Source organism: Sitodiplosis mosellana, unplaced genomic scaffold (assembly GCF_009176505.1).
Source record: "Sitodiplosis mosellana isolate CC-2019 unplaced genomic scaffold, AAFC_SMos_1.0 Smas_scaffold_1, whole genome shotgun sequence".
Classification (NCBI taxonomy): domain Eukaryota; kingdom Metazoa; phylum Arthropoda; class Insecta; order Diptera; family Cecidomyiidae; genus Sitodiplosis; species Sitodiplosis mosellana.
Window position 1 is genome coordinate 23,154,927 of NW_022595244.1, and position 19,474 is coordinate 23,174,400.

The following is a 19,474-nucleotide window of genomic DNA, read 5'->3' on the forward strand; positions in this document are numbered from 1 at the left end:
GGTTTTCAAAATTGATAACATGCAAAACTTGCGACTAAGACACATAGACGATAAACAAAATGGAACGCAATTAGTGATAAAAAAATATTAAAATTTCTTATCATATTGAGAGTCTAAGTTATTATATCATCAATATGGAGCTTATGTTATAGTGAAATGACTCATTGATAACATTTCAAGGACTCGAACGCATATTTTTCTGCTGATTTCAAATGCATAAATAAATTAAAGCTGTTTGTTGCTGGTTGAAGCGATCTCTCATTATACATCCTCTCGAATCCACTGTTATCATATACCGTGCGATTTAAAAACCGCATACATTTTCGTTGTTGTAAATACTTTCAATAGATGGCGTCAAAGAGTGCTATAATTCATAATCTGCTCTCTGCTGTAATGAAATGTTCGTGGAAAGCAGTGACAGCTGTAGCTAGTGGGATTGACAGTGGAATGTCAATAAGATATTTTTGCCAATTTTAGTTTTGCGTCGACAAACAAAGTTCCAAGTGTAAACAAATCTGGAAAAATTCGACGAAATTTCTTTGGGTAAGTGCACTTGAGTCAATTTAAATAAATTCTAATATGAGTAGCTACATTAAAAGTGTTGGTAAAATGAGATAAAATTTTATTTCGTGAGTAAAATGAAAATCAATCTGACACTACGAAAGAAAGCTCAAGTTTCTCTTTTTATCGTTCCTCATTGAAAAAATCCATTCAATGACGACGTAATCCTTGTGAGCGACTCATCAATTGGTTTTTATGGGATTCTAATTAGAAATCACGATTGCCTGCCCAGCGAGAGAGAGAGAGAGAGAGAGAGAGAGAATGTAACATGCAATTTCGACATTTTCGTGTTATCTCGATTCGAAGATGATCTCGACCGATAAAAAGTCATTTGCTGGCAACCTGAATGAATCACGCACAAAGAAATCAATTGAAAAAAAAATTGATGGCATCAAGTTGCAACACTAAGTGGAAAAAACATCTTTTGTTTCTTTCGTTCAGCCTGCCACCCATTGAAATGTGTCTTTCGCAACAAATCTTGTGTGTATTGTGTTTTTTCGTGTTGTTTTCCGCATTTCTAAAAAAAGAAATATTTCTATGCGCCACTTTTGTTGTTCTCTTCGAAAATGCCATCCGGATGTGTAAGAACGAACATATCGTTTGGTGTTTTGCCATCAATGCATAATAGCATTGAAGCAGCGTTCCATCGATTTGATACCGGATCTAAAATTTTTGCTTTGTCCTCTATCAGCGCTTTCACGTGCGCTACAATAAACGTACATGTTGTTGTTGTTGTTGTTGTTGCTTTTCCCTACTTTGTATTTTTTCTTCTTCTCTTCTCTGTGTGTAAACACATGCAAAAGTAACGGCGGTGACGACGGTAGCAGCAGCAGCAACAACAACAAAAACAGCACTGCTGTGCAGTATCTGTGTTGTTGTGTTGTCTTTTATAAATGTGTGACTCGAACACTATAGCAAAATAGTTCGAAAGCGTCTCATAGTGCTGGTACATGAACTTGATTCGCGTTATATTTGACTTGTCTCCGTTTCGTTGGTGCGATGGCTTTATCATATTTGTTTTAATTTTAAGGTGTTGTGTTGTATTTGTTGCTTCTTCTTTCATTTCGTATTCATTCATTCTCTTTTCACCCGTGTGAATAAAACACTCGCGCGGTGCAATCGGCTGCTGCTGCTTCTGCTGCTGCAGCTGCTGCTGTGTGATAAAATGTAGTGTGTACGCTTTGTACGATTGTTGTGTTATTTGCCTGTGTATTTTTGTGTGAAGAGTGTGCTGAGTGCTGACTGTTGAGTGTGAGAGATGGGTTTTTGTGAGTGTTTCGTCATTATTTCCCCGCTACTCTATTTCATTCGTTTTGTTTCGAATCGCACACGAGAGAGCCAATGTGTCTTTCTTCGTAGCTAAAATCCAGAAAAAAACTTCACCGATAAACAGATTTTACCAGTATTTCTGATTTTGATGGTGGATTTCGATGAGTTTTGATTTTATCGGTAAAGTGTCACACATCGCATTTTGATCCGGTTACAATCTTCGGCGATTTAATTTTTCTTCTTCGTCTTCGCCTTCATCATCTTCTTCAGTGGTGCTGTGATCTTTTATGGAATACCATCAAATTCACGTTGTGATCAAAGTTTCAGTTTCAATAACAAAAGTTTAGTATATTTGTAAAAGGAGCAGTGACGAAAATTAAAGAGAATCTTAGCAGCAGAATAATTTTTTTGACCGTGATTAATATTCGAGTTGCAAATGAGTTTAATTAACGTTTTGCATGTACATATAAGTGATTAAGAATCGACTCAATTGGAATTAAAGTGAGTTAATTAGTAAACAGTGAATCAACTAACAGTTCAATCGAAACAATTAGCAAATTAAATTGCAATCATCATGATTAAAGACAGTAGTGATCCCAGTGATATTAGTATTTCATCAATTAATTTCAAGGTACAGAAAGATAAATTGCTCACTTTTTTTATAACAATGTGCTTATCGATGTTTCGAAGCCAAAGAAAAAAAGAACCGAAAGACACAAGAAAGATTAGAAGCTAGATTAAGCGATTGCATCATTGAAATCTGCATTTAAATGGCCAATTTATTCGGCTAGAAAACATTCTAATCCACAATGACTTGGACGATATCCAACTATGGATTCACCTTATTTCAGTTGCAATTTATTCGAAAAAATATAGACCACCACCGATTTTGGTAGCTCGAATGCAATTTGTAAAATTTACGATGTCTGTTTGTGCGAATTAGATAAGAAGAACAGAATGACAGCAAGCCACTTTTTTTTGCCGAACTGAACATTTTTTCTGGTGATGAGAGAAAATGGGAGAAACATGACGCGAAAATAAATGGTTTGCAAACGATATAATAATAGAATTTATCGACATAAATGATGATGATGAGTGTTGAAACGGGATATTTATAATCTCAGCCCATCTATGGAACATGTACATACGCCACGATATTGTTACAAATCATCGATGATTTCAGTCGCTTTTTTGCTATCTATGTCTCTCTCTCTCTGTCTCTTTCTATCTTCCGTTTGTACAAGTCGACCGAAAAAAGGCAATTTTAAATATAGATCTCGTGTTCATCCATAATTTATGCAAAAAACGAGATGATAGTTCTTTGAGTCGACGACAACGTTGTTTCATTATAAAAACACATTTCAGATGTCATAATTTGAATATTGTCTACTTAGTGTTAAAATCGTCAAAGAGATGGTCCTATATATTTATATATGTAGAGACAGAGAGAGAGAGAGAGAGAGAGAGCGATTGGAAGAGAATGGCCCACAGTTGGTATAGAATCATCATCACGAAATTCATGCTGAAAAAATGGAAAAAAGCAGCAAATCAAGCGTACGCCATAGACAACCCACGTCAATATAAACATAATACAGCTATTATTTTTACATCCGTGATCCGTGTAGGTAACCTCATAATTATTGAACACAATATTGTGCGACCTATAAAATGTGCTTTTTCATGCACACAATACACACGCACGCTTTCATTTAAGCTCTCTATCACATTTCGTGGCCCCATGCATCGCTATGGCATGGCTTCATTTCATTAATGCTGCTGCTGCAACTGCTGCTCAAGACTTAGGTGAAACGAGCAAGATAGAAGAAAATCAACAACTCCCGTCATGCTCAAATCTCTTGCTCTTTGTGTGTATTTGTGATTGACGTAGGACCCGTCGAGTTCATAGCACGAAACATTACTAACATTTCTGTTCATGCTTTCAAATTAGCATTTTAAAGACAATAATGCGATTTTTCGCATAAACACCTTGCTTACGCGATTATCAACCACAAAACGTTTGACGTTGTGTGTCACTGACACTCGCAGCCGATGCTTATCTATGAGAAATAAAATGTCGGCTAAATTTAGAGGCGTCCATCGGTTCGATTTTTTTTCTATATTTTTTATGATCTCATATTTGCAAAATTAAACGTAAATAATTAGCATGCGTGGTTCTATAAATAGCATTTGTCTTTCTTTGGAATAGACATAAGCTAGAGGAAGACCAGTTTTCCGCATTAAATTTTGGCAATTTATATGCCCAATGGAGGCGATGAATTGAGGCTATGAGAATGAAAATGGCAATACAGGAATAAGAATTTTGAAACGCATCAAGAAAAAAAATTCGCAAAAATGAATCATGAGTTCTGAATATGCAAAAGTGAAACATGAATTTACATGGGCAGCATAGAAGGTTCATGGTTCACTTTTGCGTATTCAGAACTCATGATTCACTTTTGCGAATTTTTTTCTTGATGCGCTTCAGAATGTTTATTCCTGTATTGCCATTTTGATTCTCACAGCCTCAATTGTGCTTTGGTTTTATGGTTTTCCCAATTCCGCTTTCATAATTTCGCTAAAGCAAAAAAACCACAGTGTATGCAGAAATGCATTGCACAGTCGCATTTTGGGTTCGAGTTCACAAAACTGTAAATCCATTTAGAATGAATGTGCGGTTGTGCCAAAAAAAAAACTGCGCACTTAAATGAAAATCGAAACCATAACCAAAAAAAAAAAATAAGAATAGTAAATGGGTTACGCTTTTTTTATGCAAAGCAAATATTCAGTCATACATTTCGGCACGCTTTTACGCCATCAATTTTTTTTGTCGCTCACTCTTTCATATTTCTCGTCGTCGCGCCATCGATTCATTTCTTATCGAAGCATATTATAGCGTTGATTTATCGAACAGGATGTATCAAAGTAGCAGCAACTGCTGCCGCTGTGGCCGCCACCGTCGTTGCTACAGCAGCCATTCACATATATTCATATATACATCCACACACATCGTGTTCAGTATAGGTCATGTGAACGAACGTCACAAGCATTAGCAGCTCAAGTCTAGCATTCATAACTTTATCACTCGATTATGTGCTTGACATTAGCATCGGCCAAGCACATCACTCTATCCCACCTACCGGATGTAAGCGATGATCAATTATCGAAAATCCGTGTTAATCCAATATAAAGTTATTAAATAAAGCATGCATTGCATTTTCATTTAAATGCATCAGTAAGTCAGCCCACTTGAGCTAATGCCATTAAAATGTATCGCATCGCGAAATAGGTCAATTCGAAAATTGTACTTAATGGTAATAAACTTGTTAATTGCACACGAGAAACCCATAAAAGCCATTAAATGAATAAAAATCAAATGGAAAGGCCTGCAATCGTCATGGTATTCGCATGGATGAAATGTGAGGCAAAGTAATGCCACAGAATGAGAAAGAGAGAAAAATTGGGTTTTGTGTGAGCGAAAATTCCGTTGCTTTCTATCGGCATCGAAAAATTTCCCCCAAAAAGAAAGACATCCGCGTTTCCAACGAAAAAACAAACGAATCTTACACTCGATATTTAATTATTGAGTAAAGAAACAAAACCAACAACAATTTTGAATAATACGTACAGCAAACAGCGAATTGATAGAGAGAAAGAGAGGCGGGCAACAGAAAGATGAGAAATAAACGAGAAAGAAAAGAGATGAAAACAAACGCAGATGTGAATAAATTTAAATAATTACCGTGAAAACTGCAACAACATGTAGCATATCAATGCTTGTATTAATATACACACAAAAACCCAAGCAGTTTGTTCGATTTTGAGTGAAAGGGGTTTTCAGATTTTGTTTGCATCACATGCGTTTCGGTGTGCTACAATTTCTGTTCGTGCATAAATATTCGTAACAATGACGTCGATGAAAGTCCAACAACAAATAACTCCAATAAGCAATAGCATCAGCAGCAGCGACGGCGGTGGTGACTGTGGTGGAGACAGCAATAACGAGCTACACAACGACGAGTCTGATGTATAGTGAACTTGCTGTCATCTCCGCGCATTGTGTGCAATCCGAGCCGAGTGCCGTGTGCTGCCGCTGCTGCTGCTGCTGTTGATGTGATATTGTTGTAGTTGTTGTTGCTTTTGCTCGCGACCATGATTGAAACCGGATAATCCATAGCAATACGGCCAAAGACATGGTTTTAAATGCAATACACTGTAATAAGTAGTACACACAATCGTACCGATTTACTTGGGCTTGCCATAAATCGTAATCACACACAAACAATACCCATTTGGTTTGAGTTTTTTGTACATCTTTGCGGGCTATTTATTCTTGACGTTTGCACAATGCTCAATGATTGTGTTTCATATATTGAACCATTTTTCAAGAATAGATATGTAAACGAGTGGTTTTTTTTCTGTTCGAGGATTTTCACATTTTCTGCTTTTGTTTGTCGATTCAATGCAAAATGTGTTGTTTGCTTGCGCATACATTCAATAATCGTTTTTTTATTTTCCCCCCCCCCCATGGATTTGTAGACTTACATGGATTCATTGGCAGTGGCAGAGGGCGAGGATTCCAGCTATGATTCGGAGTGCGATATAGATAGCAGCCATGAGCAAGTATCACGAACGACAAGTGATACGCTTGGTCAGGAATTTGCCGAATATGTAAGTCAGCCGCCGCAATTAGTCACAAAGAAAGTCGATTCATCGCCCAGCTACACGCAACGCGTTGAATTCGCGCTCAAATTGGGATATACGGAGAAATTGGTGCAGGCAGCATTGACTCGGCTTGGCACTGACCCAGCACAAAATGAACTCTTAGCCGAATTGATAAAATTGGGCGCGCAACAAGGCAACAAATCTGATTTGTGTGATCCACACAATTCATTGCCAAATGGAACAGAGACGCCCTGCAATAGCGGTAGTTTAGCGAATTCGAGTAATGGTAAACATGAACCTACAGATGGCAGACACACTGGTTTGCGCCCAATCGTTATCGATGGAAGTAATGTTGCGTATTGCCATGGGAACAAAGAAGTTTTTTCGTGTCTAGGCATTCGATTGTGTGTGGAATATTTCAAAAATCGAGGCCACAAGGAAATTACGGTGTTTGTTCCCAAATTTCGAAAGGAAAATCCACGGCCCGATAATCCAATCAAAGATCAAGAGCTCCTTTTCGAATTGGAAAAAGAACGACTGCTCGTCTATACACCTTCGCGTTTTGTTGGAGGCAAACGCACTGTCTGCTACGATGATCGATATATTTTAAAGGTGAATATCGACATATACATAATTAATTCACAACGATTCAGTGTAGAATATCGCATTTCTGATTGAATATTCAATATTTCTTGTCTCACCAGATATGACAGAAATCTCGTTTAATAAATCGTATCATATAATAACTCTTTGGATTGAATTTCAGTTGGCTGCCGAAAGTGATGGTGTTGTCGTGTCAAATGACAACTACCGTGATTTAGCAAATGAAAACATGGAATACAAAAAAGTGGTGGAAGAGCGTCTCTTAATGTATTCTTTTGTAGCAGATCGATTTATGCCACCTGACGATCCACTCGGTCGAAGTGGTCCAACGCTTGACAATTTCCTTCGTATGCAGCCAAAGTATGTGATGAGAACAATGCCAAAATTCTTGAACAGTTTTTTGTTTTTGGTTTCAGTTTTTTATTCCAATATGTTATTTTTACAGAAAAAGTGATCCGCAGCCCCAGTGTCCCTATGGCAAAAAATGTACGTATGGAAATAAATGCAAATTTTATCATCCGGAACGTGGAATGGGACCACATAAATCAGTAAGAAGTATAAGTCAATATTAAAATAATAGAATAGATATAATAATTAAAGTCCAAGTATATTTTTTTATTTATTGTTTCATAACGGTTTTTTTCAACGAGATTACATTCATATTAATTTTCTTTCGTCTTTTTTGAACGTGGACAAAGATTCAGTGTGATATGACGACGATATGATTTTTTTTTACCACAATCTGTACATTTAAACTGCTTTTCACCATACATTGCCTTCTTTGTCTCTTGTAAGCTGTGTGTTTTCATATACCGCTTCTTTTTCCAATCGGTAAAAAATTTTTCCTCGCAGAAATCACATTTAAATTGAGGTGGATTCTCTGAATGATAATAGCGTTGATGTCTGTTAAGAGTTTTCTTTTCTTTGAACACCTTCGGACACAACAGACATTGGTGGGATACATCCGCATCTTTGCCATGTTTTAACCTCTTGTGTGCAGTTAAATCCACTTTTTGGACGTAGCTTGTATCGCATTGATCACATGCGAATTGCTTCTTGGCAGACGCTGCTTTTGGTGCAACTTCTCCTCCTGCTGGCACTGTTGATACAAAAGCATCTGCTAAACTGCTTTCGGTCAATCTTAGAATGATCTGAAACGTTCTGTTTGGTGAACAATTCTTTGCCGCAAACTGGACACCATACACTTTTGTCTTTTGCTTTCTTTACTTGTGGCAAATCAATTGGATTCGTCATTCACATGAACACAATTCGTTCCCAGTTGCTTTGATCGTTCAACGACTCTAGCAAATAGGCACCGAGATCATTTTCATCTGCTTGTGTTTGCAGAATATGGAGTGCTTCGGCTGGCACAACTTCGGCTCGTACATCTATTAACAACTTTCTTTCTTCTACACTGAGAACGCTCTTCAGTTTGCCACACACGCATGCTTCGAAGATTTCCTTTGACATTTTCAATCCTTTCAACATGACAATTTCAAAACCATTCGGATAATCATCATTCTCGTTAATTATTTCGAGCAATTTTCCGTACAAATCGTTATGTTGTTCCGTGTATCTATCATTCAATTTTATTACAATATTTCCGATATGTAAGAGTATGCGTCTTGTTCCCATTGCTAAGTTGAAATTACTTGCACTTTGCTTTGCACCACTTCCGCCAATGTAATTTTTGTTATTTTTATACATGAAGGTGTAACCGATTGTCATTGTGTTGTCGTAAGATTCTCGGTAAAATATCACCAATTCTTCATACAACTTCATGCCGTGGCAATTGACAACCTATTTGGTTTTGAAATTGGCAATATGAATCGATGGCTCATCAAATGCAACGAGATCAGATGAACGTATCTTCTTGCGACCTGAAGAAAGCCCCAGCAAATCTAACCATTTATTTGGATCATTGCTGACTTAGTTTGTTTTGGTGACATTTTCAATTGATCCTGCACTTGCATCTGAAATAAAAACAATTCATGATCCCATTGCCAATGTGAGAATTTTCAGATATAAGCGCTCATCTAATATTTAATACATGCCCTTGTTTCGATCTTTTTGTGTTTGTACTTTTTGTGAACTCGGCGGCGGTGGTGGCAAATTTTCTTTGCTTGTACTTTGGAATGTGTTTTTTGTCGCATCACTTTTTGATTTCTTTGGAATCGATACACTAACGGGAATGATGACCGCTGCTTGCCGTTTTCGTTTGTTTTCCATATTTTTAACAACACTTGTTGCGCTGTAATAGTTTGCACAAAGCAAAACCACGAATGAACGTGTCTCCTGTACGAAAGTTTAGTTAAGACGAGCGTGCAGCATCAAGCATATTACGGCTAACAGTTGTGATTGATACAGTGCGCAAACACATTTACCCTTTTCTTATACATACACAAACACATCGATAAATTTAAATGATATGCACGCACTGCCGAGCTGAATTGAATGAATTTTTCCTTTTTCTTCAAGTCTAATTGAAATAAAACCATTGAAATATTCTGAATATTTTATCATTTGAAAATAAATAAAATTAAAAAAATCACCTAAATACATCTATGGAATGAATACAAAAATATCCTCCTATAGATCATAGAGCGTCTATCTGAGCATGCTGCCCGCCACTTATCAGCACGAAACTCCGATGGCAATACGAAAACGGCGTGCGGTAAATCGCTTAGCGTTCCATTAAGTAGCAACACATCCGAACTCAATGATCGACGAAAACCATTAGGTATGTAATTGTTGATATAACACAGAAAAAAATCGTTGAAATTTTGTTTTAAATGAAATTGTTATTTTGATACTTTTTTTCTGCAAAATTTTCGAATGTTCATTCATCTAAATATTTTCTCTATATTTTTTTTACTCAGCGAGAACGCGTTCATGCACACACGATGGTTGTAATCCATCAAACTGTCACGAATCAACGCATAAACATCGCATACCAAACCCTAATAAAGCATCGTTTGGAAATACGTTAAGTCCTGAGGACCACAATGACATAATGACTGCATTTTCCGAGTCATGTAGATTAGAGAGTTTAGCGCCCGAATTCAATTCCATTCCAGTACAACAACAACAGCAACAGTCACCCATTGGCAATCCACACCAGCACAATATGTATGGTGTTGGACCAGCGTCTACAGCAATTCATACGTCACAATCAGCCCAATCACAACAATCCGTTCGACCCATACTACATTATACGCACGGCAACATTCTATCACCACCGACCACATCAACTGGTTCAAACCAAACAACGATGCTAGAAAAACGAAACGACGTCAATTTACATCAGAAACTACAACGACAATTGTCACTGAATCCAAACGCATTTGATCCACGACTCCTTCGAATGCATAATGCAAACTCATTACAAACGAAACATTCGCATCCCGAGCAAATGCAACCGGAACCGTCACAAGTGATGCAACAGCACACCGGTCAACATCGTCAATTGGCACCATCGCACAGTGGCCCCAGATCACACATGACAAACCATTGGGATTTGCATCAGGTTGGTCATCATTGGTCTGGCTCTATAGAAGTAAAGTAATAAGTAACTTATTACATATTACTTATTACTTTCATTTTATTTCTGTAATAAGATAGACTTATTACTTATTACTCGTCTTATTACAGTAATAAGATTGTAATAAGTATCTTATTACTTTTGGTGCAAAAAAAAATCGCAAAAAAAGTTTCATGTAAAAAACATGTCAATTTTCTTCAAAAGTTTCATACAAAAATCATGTCGAATTTTGCAAGACACATTTTTTTCAACATTTTTTCGTCTGACAAAAATTGACATGTTTTTTACATGAAACTATTTTTGCGATTTTTTTTTGCACCAAAAGTAATAAGATACTTATTACAATCTTATTACAATTACAATCTTATTGCTGTAATAAGATGGACTTATTACGCATCTTATTACAGTAATAAGTAATAGGTCATCTTATTAAAGTAATATGTAGGTAATAAAGTAATAAGAATTACATTTTTTTTACTTCTATATCTGGCACTGATTTTTTCTGATTTTGCTTCAAAATTCAACTTAATTTTGGTTAACTAAATTTTATTTACCAATTTTTCGAATCTTCTGCAAACAGAATGTGACTCGCATTGCATCGGCACCGGATTCATCACGTACATGGCAGAACAATGGTGGTCCCAAAGCACAAATTGCACCCGGCGATATTTCGACACCATGGTCGCAGCAACCAAATTCAATTGGTGTGCCACAAACCACACAACCACCGAATGCAACACAAGCAAATCGACTGCACATACAATATCATTTATCTAGTATCTTCCCCGAGGAACAAGTACTGACTGTCATGAATATGTACCCGACCGAAACGAACCCGCAGAATATTTGTGCGGCAATTTTGAGCATTTTCCCAAGAAGTTAAAGATGAAAAAAGCAATGTACCGAAAGAAAAATGATTTAAACGAGAGGAAATAATGTGTAAATTTAGTGTAACATCGAATCATTCCACCATGCTTTATCGCACATACAGTGTATGTCATACGCACACCCGCACACACATTCCAACAGAAAAAAAACAAGTATTTTATTGAATATTGTCATGAATGTCTTCCATTTCCATTCCGTTTTATGTCTAGAATTGGAAACGCTTTTGATCAGTCAGAAATGTTGAAAATGTGTTGTTTTCCAATATTTAATTCCGTTATTTTATTGCTTGTAGTAGTATACTATGATAGAAAAAGAACAACAAGAACAAGAAGATGATGGATTTTATTGTTTTAAAAGAAAATCTCATGAAATAATACATATTCGTTCCATTTACGTGTTAAACGTTTCCTGTACTGGTACTGCATAATGAATTCCATTAACTTATTCGTGAATAAATCATTTATGTAATAAGGAAAAGAAAGTAGATATTTAAAAGAAAGAAAAAAAAAGGAACAAAAGAAGATTGAATGAATTGATCGAACAATGAAGATTCAGTGTTGCATTAAACTACTCAGAATCGATGATGTTTTTGAAGTACATACGAAATACGCAGCGTATTATACGCTTTCTCAAATATGTTTTAGTAAAATTAAAAAGAAGAAAAAGATGAAGAAAAAAAAACGAAAAATCAAACATATTGCATCTAATGCATAGAACAAGTTAACACACGTCTTTACCTTTTTTGTGTATGTGGAGTGCTTTCGCCCGAATGAACTATTTTATTTAATTGTATTGTATTCAAGAGACAGGTAAAAAAGTAGACATAATCTACATAATATTGCGCCCATCTCGAAAAAAAAAATTGACAAGGCTAGTACATTTTTTCGCTTTTGTTGATAAAAATCACAAAAAAAACACATATATTTTTACAATAAAAACTAGTTTTTCGAATTAAGTGGAAATACTTAAATCAGACTCTTTTATTTAAATACGAAAAAAATATGAACAATTTTCTATTTCAGCGTAACACTTTTCGAAATCAATTATCATTTGTTACAACTATTCTAAAGGCATTTGCTTCGATAATATACAATAAAAAGAAACAATTAATCGGACCGATTAACTAGAATGTGAAACTGTTAATGTAATGGTAAATTGTACGATTAGTTGGTATTTGACGAGGCAAGTTTATTGGCTTCATCTTCAATTAAATTTTCTTGATTTGGTACCGATTGGATTGCTTCAATGGTAATTGATGATCGCCATCGCTTCTGCAGTGTATCCATTGTTGTGTCGGGCGGTATTGGATTTGTATAGTATTGATACTTTTCTTTGGCTTTTTCGAATTTGTCGATGATGCTCGACCTGGAAACAAAATCAAAATTTCCATAAATTACATTAAAATTCGAGCATATCCGGGTCCACCTTTGAGATGTGAATACATACCGAATCAATTTTTGGTAGAGAACGTAGGCACTTACGTGCCCAGCGTCAATATACTTGACTTCTGCACCTGGCCAGATATCTTCCAAACTGCTTGTACCTTCCCGCGGAACGTATGCATCGTCTTTTGCACACACCGCTGTAATCAATGAAGTGTCATACGGCACGCTGAAGTTTTTCAAGTGTGTACATTCGTCCATCATTCCACGCATAAATTGCAATGCTTCTCGTTCCCACCACTTAATTTTGGTTGTGTCAATGGGTTCAAGCTTTAATCTCGCCATTATATCGATGACATTGTCTTCTTCTATCGTACTCTCATGTGAATTATTGTTTAACTCCTCAATTTGTCTATAAATCTCGCTAATTTTATCGGACGTACAATTCGCCGTGGAAACAGGCGTATCCGATTGGTAACTGATATTGTTTGCAATTGTTTTGAGGTCATTGTCTAAATTCGAATTTGTATTATCGTAATTTTGAACAAAACGCCTTCCGGCCATAAATGCTTCGTCCCAACCGTCCACAACATTCACCATTTTCGCCAGCTTCTTCCGAAATACACTTGACGAAAAGAATTGATTCTCCAACTCAGACCAATTTATCGACTCAGACATTACGCCCTGCAAAAGATTGAAACGGATTCTCGAATTATTTTTGGCACAGATTAAAATACAAGATTTTTGGGAAATTGGGTGATTTAGATAAGTAAATGAGTGAATGAGAGAAATAGAGATATAATTTGAAGTGAATGGAGATGATGAAATAGAATCGCATATCAATCAGTACCTGAGTAAAAACTGCCGCCGCTGTTGACCACGACAAGCATGGAACAACGACCAATGGTTTCGGCCAGTTTGTAGCTGCTAATGATGCCATCTGGAACAAGAAATAGTTTTAAGCTTTTTTTTTGTATAACTAAATTATTTCTTCATTCGTTAAATGAAATTCAAATATCACTTACATGACCTCCCATCGATAATCCACTAACTCCAAGTGGGCCCAATCCATTTCGTTCACAGAAATGGAATAAAACGAGGCTCTCGAGTATGAGGCATCCTCCCATCACAAAGATATCCGACACGTGCTGCAAATTTGATCGACTGTTTCAAATGTCAAATGTACCAAATTAGAACCATAGCAAAGAAACAAGATGAACAATCTCAGAATAATTAAAAACCAGTTCTTACACTTGATCTTTCGGCTTTCTCAAACCGTAAAACGGATTCTCAAGTAGAATGGCACCAATGCCTCCTTCACGAAGCAATGGTTTGGCCATAAAATTTCGTCTTCTCCAGAAAAACTAAAAATAACACGACTCGTTTTGTTAATCTGTTGAAATTAATTGTTCATCTCTTTATCACTCACGTGATCTCCGGTACCAGCAAAATGTACACAAACTGGCTTGTACTTTTCATTTTTCCATTTGAGTGGTAACACGAGTTGAAAATTTGATTTGCGAGATTCGGGAGGTACAACGCCCGGCAGAAATAGTTCCATTGGCGACAAAAATTCACCATCAATCAGCAAACATTCTGAAGTTTTTTCCTCCTAGAAAAAAAGCAATATATATCAATTGTCAGCAGCCATAGTAATGCCCAATAGGTCCGAAAAAATAACAAAATTGAAGGTTGAATGACTTGCACTCGTTGTGAACTTACCCGAGTTATTTGAACTGGATAGTCTCTCGGAATGAGATTGTAGCATGTGTCACGATTTGATACAAACTTTCGGAATTCGAACAATCTATTAAATGAAAATTTAAAAGAAAAATTATGATCGGCTTTACGTTTTAAAATGAAAATTTCAATAATTGAACGATGAATTTCGCGATCATAAATAAACTTATATAATAATCGCACCATGGTTTCGTTAATTTTATTATTGTTATATCGATTCGATGAAAATGCATATGTATCGAAAGTGTAATCATCATCATCATCATTATTATTATATAAATAGAGAAGAAATTCAAGTCGGAGGCAATTTGTTTATCACAAAACCTCTCTATTTATGCTCCGTATTAGTAATGGACATTGGCGTACGTGATTCTTGTAAACAACAAATCGTATGATGTGTGATGTGATTTGCTGTCTCTTTTGTGCGCGCATTCGCGCCAAATACACGGGTGTCCTGTTCTTACCTTCGCAGATTTTCTGCTTTTCCCCAACCTTTCTCAAAGAATCGCGTTATCAGCATCCTTCGATAGATTTTGTCCAGTCGACTTGCCGTGGCCGTTGACATTGTGAATGGAATTTTCTTTCTCTATTTCTTCACCTAACAATAACACCCCTATTTACAGCGATTGAAATGTGCACCATGAAAATTTCAACAGAGATGAGTTTTGCTGTGTAAGCAATAGCAAACAAATATCGTTAGATGCGATTGAATCAATGTTTATTAAACGAATGACTAAGATGATCGGCATCATTCAAAATGAAATTTGCAAATTGATCAATTGCCATCCGAGTGATATTTGATTTTCTTTGCACAACAACAACACGAACAGTTTCGAAACACACCAAAATCGTACGATTCAAATTATTCATTGAGGTAATGCTTTCTTCTTCTTACTGAACTTTTATTTTGTTCATTGTCAAAATCAAGACGTAATTGGTGACAGCGCCACGATAGATTGATTTACGTACTATACGTAAAATAGAACATAACCTCAATTTGGGACACGATTGACATTTGGCATTATGATAACGAAAATTCAAATAAACAACACACATCACTGCTGGGATGCTAAAATTGCGAAAGAAATCATTTGCAAAACGATGAATGAAAATTTGGTTTGATCATAAATATTAGAGATTTATTCAATTATGCTCGCCATGTTCACATGAATAGAAAATACGATTAAGTCACACTTCGGTCTCGTAAAATTGTCGCTTCAACTTTTAGATGTTAAATACTTGGTTCATATTAAAAAGGGTTTGATCGTCATTTAATTGCGTTAAAATGTCACTCAAAAAACGGGCGTGTATATTTGAAAAGTCCATTAGGCTTGTTGGTTTACATTCCACCCAAAACTTGTCGAATTCATAGAATAAATAGCAATAAAAACGATGAAAATGCTTTAAGCTGAGATGCTGCGTTTTTAGATTGAACAGATGGGTTTTGGCCGCACCATTCTGAAGTAGATTATAGGCCATTGACGTTAAGTTGATTCCAACGATGGCAAACGTGTATCCATGAATCGGATGCACTGAATGAGAGAGAACATATCGTGCGGCTGCAGTATACTCTTCGGCGAAATACAAAAGATTTTCCAATCCAAGCAAACCCATTCCTAAAAGAAAAAAAAAATCACAATTGATTTGATGAACATTTTTTTGCATCGTTTGCTGAGCTAAAGGATAATTTTTGGCTGGAACTTACCTCTAAAATCGGTCGACGGATTATCACCTTGGAATCCAATATCTTGCCACTGCTTTGAGATTCGACCTTCAAGCGGTTGTTCTGGCATCAGCAAGCGCCACAACTTCAACAGTTTATTTTCATGATCCACATTTTCGCTATCGAATGACATTTTACGAATATCTTCAATGTCAGCACACAGACGACGGTAGCTCCAAATACTTTCAATGCACACCCCCAGCGATGGACCAAAGTCGGGATGGATTTTTCGTTTGACTTTCTTCACTTTCAGTATAGTTGACACAGCATGCGGAATTAATTGACCATGGAATTCATCCATTGCCACTTTATTCGCAATAGTCTCGTTCAATCGGTCAATCAATTCTTTTATTGGTTTCTGTCGCGACAGCGATAGTGATTCTTCGACACATTTCTTCCGCTTTGCACCTGAAAAAATCACAAATGTATTAGAGTATTTCGAAGAACAAATTAAAGTAAACGATAAGAATTCGAAATCATATTAGCCTCACCTGACTCACAACCGTAACAAATTCGCTGCAATTCACACAATCGAGTAAAATGTCGCAAAAACCATTTGATAAATGGTCGTGCGTAAGCGTAGAATAATGAGACAATCGTCAACATTATGAGCACACGCGTATTGAATTGGCTCACACGATGAAGAAGCGAAAAATTTGACTAGATTATTGGATATTTACAGCGAATGCATTTTATTTGATTTGTGTTTTGTGTTACCCTGGAGATCGCACAAATCAAATGGGTTAAGAATAGCTTGTGTCTTTTATTATTTAGTTTCCAATGGGATTTGTGACAGCTGACACCACGTACATTTATCTAACTGACAGTTGTGTGTCATTGCGAGTGCTGTGAGTCAGCGCTGCCAACACAAAAATCAAATGCACAAAACTTACGTTGAACGGCATAACGGACCGATGGCATGGGTGCAGAAATTATGCGCTCGCCTCTCACTTTATCACAGACTTGCGAATCGAATTACACGTGCTTTGTATTTGTATCGTTTTTGCTATTTTTTCTGTATTCGATTTTTATGTGAATTTTTTTTTTTTGTTGCGTCGCGTCTTTTAATTGATTCTCACGATTCAATTTTGATAAATAATTGGAAATATCTGCCGACTGATTTCGATTTGGGTGTTATTAATCGGAACAAATATGCGATATCATAATTTGGAGCTGGACATGCTACTGCGTGGTATGGTGATGACACGTGGCGAAAATGGAGCAACAATCAGCGAAATGCGGTCCGACTATTACAAAATCTATGGTGAGCAATGGCCATTGCAACACGAAAGTACTCGAAAAATTATTCAATATCTGATGGAAATCGATGGATTGATACTGAACCAGCACGAAGATGGTTTATGTAAGTAAAATTGAATGGATTTGTGCATGTTGAACATTGAATTTTTTCCCAATGGGCAGGCATTTGGTACATCGATGACATTGGAATTAACGTCAGCGAACATGATTCCAACAACAATGTTATCATGATTGACACAACGGTGGTCACGGAATCGGAGAAGAATCAGCCGGTGCACAACAACAGCTATGCCCTTCCTGCACCGCGCTGTCGCATGATAACCTCATCACTTGTAAGAGAGAATGCTCAAGAGGTTTCATCCACATCAACATCATCCGATACATTACTTATCGAATCAATCGACAATGGACATCTCAAACGGAATCTATCGCAACTCAGCCAATCTCACCAATCCATGGAGAAGCGGAAGAGATTGATGCCACCAAACGGACTGCGCCTAAACGAAGAGAATCTCGATATTCACAATCGTGAAAATGGAACAGGCGAAATGGTGAAGCAGACAACATCGACCGAAATTGAAAAATCCATTTCGATTCCAAACGATGTGATCGATGGATGCATCGCCGCAAATGACTACATTGCACCGATCAAAGAGCCCGAAAGCAAACAATTGCAACAGTGAGTAGAGTTTTTTTATTTGGATTTTTTTCTCTTCATTTTCTGAACCAATAAATTTTTGCTTCCAGATCATTTGCGAAGCGATGCCGAATCAATTCAAAACACGATTTCATCCTAGTGGATTCGGTGGAGTCGACCATGTCATTGGAAGAACAATTGTTTCCGCCGAGCGTTAGTATCATCGGAGATGATTATATGCGTTCGCTTATCAGTTTTGAGCTATACGGTGCAGATTTTACCAATGAAAATGGTGAGTTGAACGCCTTTTTGTGTTTTATCCATTGTTTCATATGATTTTTATACATTTTACCTGATTTCATGGCTTTAATTGGACAAATATTGTGTTTTACATTTACAGACAAGCGATTTGAATATTGTATTAGCGGTCAAACCGTGCGAGAAGCATATCATTTGGTTCTTGACAAACAGAACCGGCTTACGAGTCAATGTCGCTATTTAATTGTGAATGTGGGTGCGATTGATGTTTTGCTTCAGCGAAATTTTATCGATATAATCTCTGAATATGCACGTTTAATAAGAGCTATATTAACGATTGGCTTAACGCCCATAATAACAACCATCCCAAATCTGTGGATCAACAGCAACAATCCAAACTACAAAACCATCTATCAAACGTTGCTGTTGTTTAATCAGTTCCTTTTGAGTCAATACGGAGATGGATACAAACTGTTGGACTTGCACTCATGTTTTTCAGATCACAGAAAGCATTTTCCCAGCATATATTACCATAAGTAAGTAACTTTGATAACAATATCTCATTCCCACGAAGTAAAGTCGGCAAAAACATATCAAATTTTCTATTGATTCGTTCAATTTTCAGCCATCCGAAAGTGATATCGAAGGGTGATAAGAAGCTAGAGCTTTGGCGCTGGACGGAACTCGGCCGAAAGAAGATTCTCGACAAAATCAATTTGTCACTTCACACACTCACGGACGTCCAGTGAATCTGATTTGCCCACTTTTTCGAAAAAATCATGAAGAATTTTACAAATTACTGCTTGATAATCCCATATTCTGACGCTAAAATGTAGGTCTGTGAGTTAGTTTATTTAATTTTCAAGCGACACAAATTGCATGAAAAATTTATTTTTTGATCCACGAAGTCGGTAAAATCAACAGCAAATGCAAATTGTCTTTACCTTAAC

General features: G+C 36.6%; 4 protein-coding genes across 5 annotated transcripts; 2 read left to right on the plus strand and 2 right to left on the minus strand.

Moving 5' to 3' along the window:
- Positions 1–442: 442 nt before the first annotated feature.
- LOC129580348 (endoribonuclease ZC3H12A) lies at positions 443–12,494 on the plus strand. 2 transcript variants are annotated; one of them, XM_055470685.1, is made up of 7 exons: positions 443–543; positions 6,367–7,104; positions 7,259–7,455; positions 7,541–7,643; positions 9,691–9,835; positions 9,975–10,621; positions 11,217–12,494. In XM_055470685.1, exons 2-7 carry the CDS (start codon positions 6,373–6,375, stop codon positions 11,517–11,519), a joined length of 2,127 nt encoding a protein of 708 aa, XP_055326660.1. In that variant the 5' UTR covers positions 443–543; positions 6,367–6,372; the 3' UTR covers positions 11,520–12,494. The 2 variants fall into 2 exon arrangements, with proteins under 2 accessions (XP_055326660.1, XP_055326659.1); XM_055470684.1 differs by having other exon boundaries at positions 489–2,461.
- On the minus strand, positions 12,476–15,583 carry LOC129580355 (protein ABHD18). Its single transcript, XM_055470693.1, has 8 exons — positions 15,111–15,583; positions 14,629–14,713; positions 14,336–14,518; positions 14,158–14,270; positions 13,932–14,070; positions 13,757–13,846; positions 12,971–13,590; positions 12,476–12,889 (listed from the first exon to the last, which is right to left on the minus strand). Exons 1-8 carry the CDS (start codon positions 15,209–15,211, stop codon positions 12,688–12,690), a joined length of 1,533 nt encoding a protein of 510 aa, XP_055326668.1. The 5' UTR covers positions 15,212–15,583; the 3' UTR covers positions 12,476–12,687.
- A 175-nt stretch (positions 15,584–15,758) lies between these two features.
- Positions 15,759–17,044, minus strand: LOC129580358 (ELMO domain-containing protein 2). Its single transcript, XM_055470699.1, has 3 exons — positions 16,861–17,044; positions 16,352–16,777; positions 15,759–16,262 (listed from the first exon to the last, which is right to left on the minus strand). The coding sequence occupies exons 1-3, from the start codon at positions 16,973–16,975 to the stop codon at positions 15,871–15,873; spliced, it is 933 nt and encodes a 310-aa protein (XP_055326674.1). The 5' UTR covers positions 16,976–17,044; the 3' UTR covers positions 15,759–15,870.
- Positions 17,045–17,139: 95 nt separating this feature from the next.
- LOC129580356 (maternal effect protein oskar-like) lies at positions 17,140–19,360 on the plus strand. Its single transcript, XM_055470694.1, has 5 exons — positions 17,140–17,732; positions 17,792–18,308; positions 18,377–18,558; positions 18,667–19,060; positions 19,150–19,360. The coding sequence occupies exons 1-5, from the start codon at positions 17,522–17,524 to the stop codon at positions 19,271–19,273; spliced, it is 1,428 nt and encodes a 475-aa protein (XP_055326669.1). The 5' UTR covers positions 17,140–17,521; the 3' UTR covers positions 19,274–19,360.
- The last annotated feature ends 114 nt before the right edge of the window (positions 19,361–19,474 follow it).

Excerpts from the sequence above, each read along its gene's own strand:
- LOC129580348 (XM_055470684.1), top strand. The coding sequence starts at position 2,405 with ATGATTAAAGACAGTAGTGATCCCAGTGATATTAGTATTTCATCAATT. Across the intron at positions 7,456-7,540 it reads TTCCTTCGTATGCAGCCAAA|AAAAAGTGATCCGCAGCCCC; the intron begins GTATGTGATGAG and ends TTATTTTTACAG. Across the intron at positions 10,622-11,216 it reads ACCATTGGGATTTGCATCAG|AATGTGACTCGCATTGCATC; the intron begins GTTGGTCATCAT and ends TTCTGCAAACAG.
- LOC129580355 (XM_055470693.1), bottom strand. The coding sequence starts at position 15,211 with ATGTCAACGGCCACGGCAAGTCGACTGGACAAAATCTATCGAAGGATG. Across the intron at positions 14,714-15,110 it reads AAAGCAGAAAATCTGCGAAG|ATTGTTCGAATTCCGAAAGT; the intron begins GTAAGAACAGGA and ends TTCATTTAATAG. Across the intron at positions 14,271-14,335 it reads TTGCTGGTACCGGAGATCAC|TTTTTCTGGAGAAGACGAAA; the intron begins GTGAGTGATAAA and ends TGTTATTTTTAG.
- LOC129580358 (XM_055470699.1), bottom strand. The coding sequence starts at position 16,975 with ATGTTGACGATTGTCTCATTATTCTACGCTTACGCACGACCATTTATC. Across the intron at positions 16,778-16,860 it reads TTGTTACGGTTGTGAGTCAG|GTGCAAAGCGGAAGAAATGT; the intron begins GTGAGGCTAATA and ends TGATTTTTTCAG. Across the intron at positions 16,263-16,351 it reads TCCGTCGACCGATTTTAGAG|GAATGGGTTTGCTTGGATTG; the intron begins GTAAGTTCCAGC and ends TTTTTCTTTTAG.
- LOC129580356 (XM_055470694.1), top strand. The coding sequence starts at position 17,522 with ATGCGATATCATAATTTGGAGCTGGACATGCTACTGCGTGGTATGGTG. Across the intron at positions 17,733-17,791 it reads CCAGCACGAAGATGGTTTAT|GCATTTGGTACATCGATGAC; the intron begins GTAAGTAAAATT and ends CCCAATGGGCAG. Across the intron at positions 18,309-18,376 it reads GAAAGCAAACAATTGCAACA|ATCATTTGCGAAGCGATGCC; the intron begins GTGAGTAGAGTT and ends TTTTGCTTCCAG.